General features: G+C 33.1%; 2 protein-coding genes across 4 annotated transcripts; both read left to right on the plus strand.

Moving 5' to 3' along the window:
• Positions 1–1,565: 1,565 nt before the first annotated feature.
• LOC105797637 (protein STRICTOSIDINE SYNTHASE-LIKE 10) lies at positions 1,566–6,667 on the plus strand. Its single transcript, XM_052621225.1, is given in 5 exon segments — positions 1,566–1,578; positions 5,635–5,758; positions 5,843–6,130; positions 6,213–6,482; positions 6,484–6,667. Coding segments are annotated over 5 exon segments (879 nt in total).
• A 917-nt stretch (positions 6,668–7,584) lies between these two features.
• Positions 7,585–10,848, plus strand: LOC105799036 (coatomer subunit zeta-2). 3 transcript variants are annotated; one of them, XM_052620420.1, is made up of 8 exons: positions 7,585–7,705; positions 8,036–8,195; positions 8,269–8,310; positions 9,307–9,454; positions 9,705–9,782; positions 10,231–10,315; positions 10,478–10,560; positions 10,640–10,848. In XM_052620420.1, exons 1-7 carry the CDS (start codon positions 7,703–7,705, stop codon positions 10,535–10,537), a joined length of 576 nt encoding a protein of 191 aa, XP_052476380.1. In that variant the 5' UTR covers positions 7,585–7,702; the 3' UTR covers positions 10,538–10,560; positions 10,640–10,848. The 3 variants fall into 3 exon arrangements, with proteins under 3 accessions (XP_052476380.1, XP_052476379.1, XP_012484819.1); XM_052620419.1 differs by having other exon boundaries at positions 10,478–10,848; XM_012629365.2 differs by lacking the exon at positions 8,269–8,310 and having other exon boundaries at positions 10,478–10,848.
• The last annotated feature ends 963 nt before the right edge of the window (positions 10,849–11,811 follow it).

Below are 11,811 nucleotides of genomic sequence, written 5' to 3' on the forward strand. Positions count from 1 at the left end.
TACTTTACCAAATGGGTAGAGGCCACTTCCTACACCAATGTCACAAAATTGGTAGTCAGCAAATTCTTGAAGAAAGAGATCACATGTCGGTATGGAATGCCAGAAAGGATCATATCTGACAATGCATTAAACTTGAACAACAGTACGATAGCGGAGGTCTGTAGTCAATTCAAGATCAAACACCATAATTCGCCACCATATCGCTCAAAAATGAATGGTGCAGTAGAAGCGGGCAATAAGAACATTAAGAAGATTGTGGAGAAAATGACTCAGACTTATAAAGATTGGCATGAGAAGTTACCATTTGCCCTCTATGCTTATTGAACATATGTCAGGACCTCCACCGGGGCAACACCTTTCTCATTGGTTTATAAAATGGAGGCAGTTTTGCCCATTGAAGTCAAGATTCCTTCTCTCCGAGTTTTGTCAGAGTTGAAGTTAAATGAAGCAAAATGGATCCAATCTCGATATGATTAGATGAATTTGATTGAAGAAAAGAAGTTGAAAGTTATCCGTCATGGTCAAATGTACCAAAAATAAATTATACGGGCTTACAATAAAAAGGTTCACCTTAGAGAATTCCACGATGAGGGCCTGGTATTGAAAAATATCTGTCTCATACAAAAAGATTCAAAGGAAAGTGGATGCCAAACTGGGAAGAACCTTATGTGGTAAAGAAGGTCTTTTCTGGAGGAGCATTGATTTTGACCGAGATGGATGGCAAAAACCTACCTAATCCTATGAATTCAGATTTAGTCAAGAAATACTTCACTTAAAAAAAAAGAGGCCAAGGCAAAAACTCGTAAAATGGCGCCTTGAAACCAAAGGAGTTTTGAGTTAAAAACGTAAGAAAGGGAAATTCAAATTTTGATCGAAGATGGGGCATGTGGTAGTTTTGTCTTCTCCGAATTAATAAGAAGGAGGGATGCTACATCTTGAGGCATCAACAAAGTATTCTAGGTCTTCTAAACATGTATCAAGTTCAAAGGGTCCTAGAGAAGTTAGTGCGAATAAGCTCATGCTACGATATCTGGGGCACCTAGTTTCATCTTATTCATTTTGTATTTTAGCAAAATTTGCTATTTTGATTAATTTATTCATTTCAAGCTTTGCTCTCAATAAATTTCAATCTTGTCCACTATTATGATCTTTTTCAAGCATTTTCATTGAAATAACGATTAATGGACTAATAATATTCAAGTAAAAGGAGTTATGGATATTACTCTGAGAGGTTTTCTAAATAGTACGAGGACTTGAAACAGGACCATTAGTCAGAACTAACCAAACTTAAGAGTTGGAAACATTTGGGAAAGAGTAGCCCAAATTGGGATTATTTCTTCGGGTTTTCTGTCAAAGATACCAGCTGAGCAAGAATGCAGGGTAATGCGTTAGTGATAGAACCTTAATCAACAACGAGCAATTTCAACCTAAGTATTAAAAGGGGATCATTCTCGAAAAATTACATTCTGCATTCATGTAAATATCATTCATACACATCTAGTTAGGAGCATTTGATTCATTCTGATCATGACATCCTAATCACTTGGCATAAATAGACCCATAAAATGGATTCTACAGGTAATGTTCCCCAGAGAATGGTGTAACAGATTAGAGAAACCATAAATCCTATACCCCTGAAGTTGCAGTGGAACGAATTGAGGTTACCATGACAAATCTTATCTCCCTGAAATTGTAGTGGAGCAAATTGAAGAACTAATCTTATCTCCCTAAAATTGTAGTGGAGCAGATTGAAAATAGAAAATCTTATCTCTCTAAAGTTGCAGTAAGGCAGATTAAAGCTACAAATCTTATCTCCCTGAAGTTGTAGTGGAGCAGAATTGAAGATAGGGAACCTTATCTCTCTGAAGAGGCAGTAGAGCAGATTAAAGCTACAAACCTTATCTCTCTGAAGTTGCAGTGGAGTAGGTTAAAGATAACAAATCTTATCTCCCTGAAGATGCAGTGGGGCAGATTGAAAATAGTGAATCTTATTTCCCTAAAGTTGCAGTGGAATAGATTAAGGCTACAAACCACAAAACCTATACCGCTAAAGTTGCAATGGGACGGATTGAAGTCATCGTGGCGAATCTTATCTCCTTGAAGTTGCAGTGGAGCAGATTCAAGCCATAAATTTTCTCCCTGAGGTTGCAGTGGAGTAGACTGAAGATGTTAATATTATCTCCTTGAAATTGCATTGGAGTAGATTGAAAACACAAATCTTATCTCCCTGAAGTCGCAGTGGAGTAGATTGAAGTTACAAATCTCATCTTCCTAAAGTTACAGTGGAGGAGATTGAAGATAGTGAATCTTATCTCTCTGAAGTTACAGTAGAGCAGATTAAAGTTATAAACCTTATCTCCCTGAAGTTGTAGTGGAGCAAATTAAAGTTATAAATCTCATTTCCCTGAAGTTGCAGTGGAACAGATTGAAGCTATAAGTTACAAATTTTATCTCCCTGAAGTTGCAGTGGAGCAGATTAAAGCCACAAATCTTATCTCCCTAAAGTTGTAGTGCAGTAGATAGAGGATACATATCTTATTTCCCTAAAGTTGTAGTAGAATAGATTAAAACGAAAAATTACAAATCTCATCTCCTTGAAGTTGCAGTGGAGCAGATTAAAGTTATAAGTCTAATCTCCATGAAATTGCAGTGGAGTAGATTGAAGCAACACATCATATACCTCTGAAGTTGCAATGGGCTAGAATGAAGCTACTTGAAGAAAGGAAACACCAAAGAAGTTGAAATTCGGTAAGACCAGACAAAATTGGTTTGTTTAAAGTCTTTGCTCCATTCTCGTTACACGACAATGAGCAAAAAATGGCAGCTGTAATAGGTCAATTTTGTCCTGGCCCAAGACCAAATAAAAATAATAAATAAAACCAAAAAAATAATAAATAAAGTCCAAATATCAAAAATCCATTTACAACACTTACAAGCCCAATTTACATTAAACCCAAAAAGCCCAATTTACAAACCCAAAATTAACCTAAACTTAACCCAAAGTCTAAAGGCCCAAAACACTTAAAAATTTTCAGAAAAACCTAAACCCTAATTTCTTTCTGGCACCGCACCCCTCCCCTCGATCACGCCGCCCGCGCCTCGTCCCGAGGCTTAACCCCTCCTTTGCTTCCTTGCACCAAAATGGCAAAGGCGCCTCTTCTTTGCCTCCGTCAACGTCTGCAAAAATGACAGAAAAGAAAACAGAAGCAGCGCAAGAAACGGAAAAGAAGCAAAGGCAAACAGTAGCATAAAAAAAAGTAGAACATGTATCAATCGGCTATAAAAAGCCACGACTCCATGTAATATTTTTTTGAGGAGGAGAAAATATACAAAAAAGATCGAATACAAAAGAATTTTAAAAAGGTGATTCCTTTATTGTTTTTTTTATTTTTTTATATTTTACATGTAAAAAATAAAAAGAAAATAAAGAAACTCACCTGTGCCGCTTCACGTACTCGCCGTCAGACACTTTTTCTGGCATTGAAATCGATAGAGAAGGCCAAAGGCCGAATCTTTTCCATTCTTTTTCTTTTTTAGGGCATTTGCCTTCTTGATCTAAAACCTAGGTTTAAAACAGGCTAAAAAAGGGTATTTTCGGTATTTTCCAGCCATCGAAAATGGCGGAGCCCGTGGTCGACAACTGGTGGCCGCCGTGGGCTCGCCGGACCCTTAGGCCGGAATAGGGGTTGGCTTCAGAGAAAAAGGAAGGACGTTTTTCAGATTTTTTTTATTTTCAAGGGCTGAAATGATTTTTTTTAAAAAAAATTAACTTAAATAGTAGTAGTGAAACGACGACGTTTCACCTAGACCCCAAGCGCCCCAAAACGGCATCGTTTTGGGGCCAACCTGATAACCGAACTGACCCATTTTAGGATTCGCGTGTTTTCGCAACCAATAGGATATTTGCACTCATGGTCCTTCCGCCTTTTTGGATTGTTTTAATTTAGTCCTAATTTCACTATTTTTTATTTTTAAAGATTTTACCATTCAATTTTATCCCGCTTTCAATTATGTCCTTGGTTCCCTGATCTCCTGGAAAAAGGACGCGTGTCTTGAGGATTGGGATAATTGCTCATTTGGTCCTCGTTCGTTTTCGCGCCTTTCATTTTAGTCTTTTGTTTATTTATTTTATCTTAATTTATCCTTTTAATCTAATTTAGGTGACAATTAGGTCTTTTATTTATTTTAATTCTTTTATTTATTTATTTGTTTGTTTATTTATTTAGTATTTTTTACTTTTGTTATATTCAAATCTTTTCTTTATTTTTTCATCGGGCATCTATTTATTTTATTTATTTATTTATCTATTATTATTATCTATTTATGTATTTTATTACAAATTGCACCCTAATTTCATTTACATTTTAATTTGGTCCTTTATTTTCAATATTTTATAAACTATTTTCCTCTATATTCATTTATTTATGTATTTATTTATTTCATCGTCCTTATTATATTTAAAATTGGTATTGCCGTTTTTTATGTGCACATTTTGTCACTATTATTATTGTTATTATTTATTTTATTTTTCTTTGATTATTCATATTAGTATTAGAGTAATATATATTATGTGATTATCAACATTATATTTATTATGAATTTTTTATTAGTATATTCATATTATTGTCATTTACTAGCGTAACATTTTTATTCAGTATATCATTGTTCCATTTTCTACATTACCATTTTATCTTATTTCATTAAAATCACGTCATGAATCACATTTAGACATATTTACCCATTGTTGTATTATGCCCAAATAAGATAGATACACATTGTTTTAAATATTACATTTGTCGTTACTCAATGAAGGAAATTTTAAAATTAAGGCAATGTTCTGTATTTGGAGATTTGAGAAGTCGTGCCCTAACTTACGGGGTTTAACTTTCTCCTTGAATCTAGATAATCGAACATACATTTTAAAACTAAAACACATGAGATTTAAACAATAATTATATGATGAGCGATTTTATTTCTGAGAATACAGGATGTCATGTCCTAACTTACGGGACATGACATTTTCGTTAACTCGAAATAAGAAAGCTTCTTATATAAGTTTGGATTTAACTAAATGATTTCAAATAAAAATATTATTATGCAAAAAGGGATCGTGTTTTAAACTTCCTTCAAATTTTCAAATTTCGGCACTAAGACTTTAATTATTCAACTAGTTACCAATTTTGGGCGCTACAAGAGTGTTAATCCTTCCTCGTGTGTAACCGACTCCCAAACCCATTTCCTGAATTCTGTAGACCAGAAATCTTTGTTTTAGTAAATCAAACCGTTTATTAAAGCAATCAATTTACGAGGTGACCCGATCACACCTCATAAAAAAAGATTGGTGGCGACTCCCATTTTTTCATTTTTTTTAAAATAAAAGTCAATTTCAAAAAATTGGTTTCGACATCTAATTTATGTAAATTACTTGCTCTATAAATATATATCTCAGCTTTATTCTTTAATTACTGTTTCTTTAACTGTTATATATTTTAATTCTTTGCTTAATTCAATGATGATGAATTCGTTAAAGTTTTTGTTTTTTTATCTTTTGCTTCGCTTTCATCAAATAATCTTATCAGAGTCGTATTGTTATTCCAAAAAGTTATAATCAATTTAATCTTATTGATGTTGCAGGACTCGAGAGCATCACCTTCGATTGTAAAGGCGAAAGGCCATACGTTGGTGTATTCGACGACAGAATACTTAGGCATGAACCAAATTTTGGTTGGAAAGAATTTGCTATTCCTTCATTAACCAGGTATTAATTTATCATCATCTTTTTTTATCATTTTGTTGACATAATAGTGAACTAATTGACAGGTTTTTTTCTTTGTTGGATCAGGGAAAGTAGGTTATGTGACGGGTCGACAAATCCCATGCTTGAACCTGTATGTGGAAGTGCTTTTGGTTTAAAATTTAACGACGCAACATGCGATCTTTATATTGCAGACGTATACTTTGGTTTGCTAATGGTTGGACCCAAAGGGGGCGTAGCACAAGTTCTTGTCAATTCATTCGAGGGAATCCTATTTAGATTTATAAATGGGTTAGACATCGATATCAACACGGGAGTTGTTTATTTTACAGATATCAACATTATTTTACAAAGGAGGTATTTCTTTTCTTTACGGTTGCTCTTGATACAAATATTGTTTGTTATTTAAAACTCATGAATACTTGCATGTGTGTAGGTATGCGGACTTTTTATTGAGATCATCAACTGATCGAACTGGAAGATTGTTTAGATATGATCCGCGTACAAAAAAGGCATCTGTAATGTACAAAGGTTTAATGTTTCCGAATGGGGTGGCTTTGAGCCAAAATCGTTCTTTTCTGCTAGTAGCAGAAACTATACGAATGAGAATATTAAAATTCAACCTTAGAGATAAAGGTGGATTAAATAATAACTAGCCAAAAGTGATTGCTGAGTTACCTAGAATTCCTGATAACATTAAGATGAATGATAAAGGAGAATTCTGGGTTAAAAACTAGTAATGATGGGTCGAATCCTATAGGAGTCAAATACGATGGAGAAGGTTCTATTTTACAAGAATTGGACGGGAATGGAGGAGCTATATTTAATTCTATTAGTGAAGTGAACGAGGTGAATCAAACATTATACATCCGTTCGATCGTAAAACCTTATGTTGGGATTTTAAAATTTTAAATTCAGTTATTTAGTTATTTTAATTAGATTTCATTTAGTTTATAGTTGTATTCAAATTTATAGACGAATCAATTGAAGTTTTATTATTATTATTTTGCTTGGGTTATACATCAGCAACACTTGAAGTGCATGAAATTACATACATACCCCTAATTGTGCATCAAATTACATATATAATTATTTAAATTCCTCAGGCAGGTTGCTGCTTGCGTACAAACAAATTTGTATAGGTTAAAATATGCCATTGGTCCCTGTACTATTAACAAATTGGGATTTAGTCCTTATACTTTAATTTTTAGGAATTTAGTCTTTTAATTTTCAAATTTCAAAATTTAAGCCCGTTTGTTAACACTATTAAATTTTTTGTTAAATTTGTTGATCTGACATTTTGAAATTAAAAAAACTCACTTGAAAGAAATATTATTAAAAATAACATTATAATGAATATGAATTTAATAAAATAATTTTAACATCTAAAAGATTAAATTCCTTTAAATAAAGTATACTAAAAACAAAAATTACACAATACTCATTTTTGTCTTGACTGATGAATTCTCTCTAGTCATGTTGGACTTTATAACTGTGGCATTTTATCATGTCAATATTATTACACTTGGCATATCACATGTTGCTATTTACTTGCTCTGATAATCACATCAACAAAAAGAAAAGTAATGATCAAACTTGACTTTTTTTACGAGACTTAATTGATTTTACCCTTAAATAATAACCACCTCTAAGATATCGCAGAAAGATAAAAAATCATGGGAATTATCCAATTTGATTACCTATTAAAGTTTGAGGGCTTATTTGAATACAATAATAAAGTTGAAGGGCTTATTTAATATATTACCCATTTTATAATTAGTATAGTTTGGCCTTAATAAGAACTAATAAATTACATTTATCAATTTCGTCCCTCGTCCCGTTTTTTCCTCGTACCTTACAAAACAGTCACAGCTCAGAAAAACATCAGTCAATAAAAATTCCTAGAAATTTCTTTCCCGAGAAAATCTTTGCCAAACGAGAAAAAAAATGGTCAGCTTTCCTTCTCTTTTTCAACTATTTTGTCTTTCAATTTTGCATTTTAAGAACCTTTAAGAAAACAATTCTCTAATTTTTGCGTTTTAATGATCACTTTTGTTTGTGTTCGATTATCTGTAACGCAGATCTAAACTTATTTACATCAAATTTGAATTGAACTTTGTTCGTAATGTTAATTTTTCTAAGAGTTAGACTCAGATCCAATATATTTCTTTTAGAGTTCAATTATCAGAAAAACGATAGAAAATTGTATGTTGAAGATAATTTTTACATTATAATTTTAGCTGAATCCAGTTTTAAAAGTTCGATTTTTCTTGTTTGTAGGAATTGTGTCCTTTAATTAAAAACATTCTTCTTTTGGATTCCGAAGGTAAACGTATAGCTGTTAAGTATTATTCAGATGATTGGCCTACCAATTCTGCTAAGGAAGCTTTTGAGAAAGCTGTGTTTGCTAAAACCCAAAAGACTAATGCCCGTACAGATGGTAAAATTTTGCTTCTGCACTATGATTTTTCTGTTAATGTGTGCTCAACATTTCGTTTGATCTGATTGTTTAGGTGTGAATCATGTAGATTTGTTAACAAAGGTTAATGCTGATGGTGAGTTAATCAAGTCATTAGATTTGAGAATTTGAAATGTTGCATGCTTGTTCATAAAGGGTTTTCCTTCAATTGTATTTGTTGAGGGGAGGTCGGTCTCGCTCTGGGAGACATCTTCAGGGAGTGTTGCCCGGGGAGTTGGTGAACCCTTCAACGGTGGAGGTATTGTGCTTGGGGTATCTCTATGCTTGATGGTGAGGCGCTCCCCAAACTCTGGGAACCCGTTGGGCTCTCCTTGGAACCAAAAGATAAAACCCGGGGCTAAAACCTAGCATAAACACCCCGGGCACAATACTTCCACCATTGAGGGGTTCGCCGGCTCCCTGGATGACACTCCAAGAAGATGTCTCCCAAAGGGAGACCAACCTCCCATCAACAGTATTGTTTTGAACATTGTTTTCGTTTGTGTTAGTGCTTTCTTAGCATTTTGTTTGATCTGATTGTTTACATGTAAAATCATGTAGATTTAAATCAATCAAGTCATTAGATTTGAGAATTTTGAAGGTTGTTTGCTTGTTCATAGAGGGTTTTCCTTGGATGTATTGTTTTTGACATTGTTTTTCATTTCTGTTAATGCTTTCTTAATATTTCATCTGATCTGATTGTTTACACGTAAAATAATGTAGGTTTAAGTTAATCAAGTCATTAGATTTGAGAATTTGGAGTTGTTTGCTTGTTCAAAAAGGGGTTTTACTTTTCCTTTGATGTATCGTTTTGAACCCTTTTTTTAGTTTTTGTTAATGTTTACTTGATGTTTCATTTGATCTGTTTGTCTGTATACATGTAAATCATATTGATTTATGAGGAAGGTTGATGATGGTGAGTTAATCAAGTTATAATATTTGAGAAATTCACCGTTTGCTTGTTCATACGATGTTCTAAACATAGTTTTCATTGTTTCTGTGTGGGTGAATTGCGGAAATATCCTAGGTTGGCATTGCTTTAAGTATTTCAGATTGCTAGTTTAACATGGTTTTTTTTTCCGCTCTCTTACAGCTGAGATAACAATGTTTGATAATTATGTTGTCGTATACAAGTTTGTTCAAGACCTTCACTTTTTTGTTACCGGAGGTGAAAATGAAAATGAGATTATCTTGGCTGCAGTACTCCAGGGTTTCTTTGATGCAGTTGGACTTCTCCTCAGGTTTTTCATAATGTTTCCTACTATTACAATCTTTCTACATGTGTGAGATATCATCGTGCTATGTTACTTGGACTCAGGTGTATGTGTTGGACATGGATATGTGTCTGATATGGTGTATGTTTTTACAAGATTTTCATGTAAATGAACAGTTTGGGCATAGGCATAGGTACTTCATGAAGAGTCGGAACAACGTAGTCATCATGCCTAATTTTGGTTTTGCACCCCTTGTTTTCACTACCCTTTGTTTCAGAGGCACTGTGGACAAGAAGGAAGCACTGGAGAACTTGGATCTTATTTTGTTATGCCTCGATGAGATTGTTGACGGCGGGTATGAATAAACGTTCTTTGCGTAGTGAATTTGATTTGTCTTTACCTTTTTTAATCTTTTAGAAGATATCTTTCTTTGCTTATATGATTCTTTTCAAGTGTCTCTGGTATTTATCTGGGTTTGTTTGGTGAAAGTTTAAAGATGTTGTATCATTATTTCAACTGAAGTTGGTTTTTTGCAAATATTTCATTATACCAATACAATTCTTGGCTGGAAATGTCTCTTGATTCTTCTTCCGCACCTCTGTAAAATACTGGCAAACATGGTGATGGTAGACTAGGTTAAACAAACGGATGCTGCACTAATCAGCTATTGTACCTTATAGCGGTTTAGTTGAGAAGATTGGTAGAACAAGAAAAAGAACGATAAGGGGCAGTCACCCGAGGCAACTGCCCCATGACAATGCTTGCCTCTCATCCCTGTTTGACTGTTCTTTATCTTTTGGCAGCATCATTCTCGAAACTGATGCAAATGTTATCGCCGGAAAGGTTGCTAGTCATAGCATGGATGCCGGAGCTTCTTTGTCTGAACAGGTACTACGATCCTTGTTCCAAAACAAGCAATGCTCAACTCCCTCCCTCTTTTTCAATCTTCTTCCAATTTCCCCCTTGAAAAGAGGACCTGAATTCTTTTAACTAGTAAAATATTGATGACCATCGCCACCATACTAAAACATTCGATGTTTGTTTTTACAGACGATAACTCAAGCATTGGCAACCGCACGGGAACATCTTACAAGATCCCTCCTCAAGTAATGGCATATACACCGGGCTGGAAGGTGAGAAAGGCAGAGAATTTATCCTTTTTTGTAATGATACTATGATATTATACCTGATTATGATATACTATATGTATAGCTAGCTGCATTAGGAGAATAATATTCAAGGAATTGATGTTAGAAGATACAAGACAAAGGTATATATGTGTGTGTGTGTGTGTGTGTTGGGTTTCACAAAAGAGTACAATTTTTACATAAAGGTTTACATGCTTTGTTTAGTGGTTTTTTTCTCTTTTGGGAATTTTCATATGAAAAGAAATAAAAATGTTTGTTGTTCAGCTTTATAAACAGGGACTAAATTTGCATAATTTTGTCCATAGATTCAAGGTCAAATTAGGTTTTGGCCCCTGTACTGTATTCAAATTGAGGATTCAGTCTCTATACTTTAATTTAACATATTTTTTTACTATTCCAATTAATGTAATTTTGACGGTATTACTTATTTAAATTAAGGAATAAGAAGAAGAAGGTGGAATTATGTTAAATTAAAATCAAAGATGACGATAAATCTCGATTCTCATGCAATATTTCAAGGTTGTAATAATTTGACTGAATTTAATTTTTTTAAAATAACAAAATTCGAATAATTTGTGTGTACGTGAATATTCAAACAAATATTTATTTATCATAACCGAAGTCACTTGGATATAAATGGCAATGGGATGGAGATTTTGATTATTTCGGATAATATAAGAAAAACAATTAAAATATAATATAAAATTAAAAATTACTATAAAGGTTAAAATAAGCTCCAAGCCCTATACCTTTTGTATTATTGAAATGTAATCTCTATATTTATATTTTTAGGAAATTAGTCCCTATATTTTTCAAATTTCAAAATTTAAGTCCAATAGTTAACAGCATTAAAATTATTTTGTTAAAAACAATGTTGATGAACCTCAATTTAATAGAAGGAATTTAACTATGTTAATAATTGGACTTGCATTCTTATACTCGAAAAGTAGAGACTAAATTCTTTGGAATAAAAATAGGAAGAATAAATTTCAAATATACAAAGATACATAGACATGAACATAACATAAAATACATTAAACATAAGGTTAAAATATGCTATTAGTCCATGTACTTCTATAGAACTTGAGATTTAGTCCCTATACTAAATCCCTATACTTTAAAAGTTAAAATTCAATCCCTTATTTTTTCAATTTAATAATCATAGTCTAATCATTATTGTCGTTGGTAGTTTCGTTTAAAATTTATTTAGTTTCCGTCAATCATATAACACGTCAC

The sequence above is a fragment of the Gossypium raimondii genome, chromosome 9 (genome assembly GCF_025698545.1).
Source record: "Gossypium raimondii isolate GPD5lz chromosome 9, ASM2569854v1, whole genome shotgun sequence".
Classification (NCBI taxonomy): Eukaryota; Viridiplantae; Streptophyta; class Magnoliopsida; order Malvales; family Malvaceae; genus Gossypium; species Gossypium raimondii.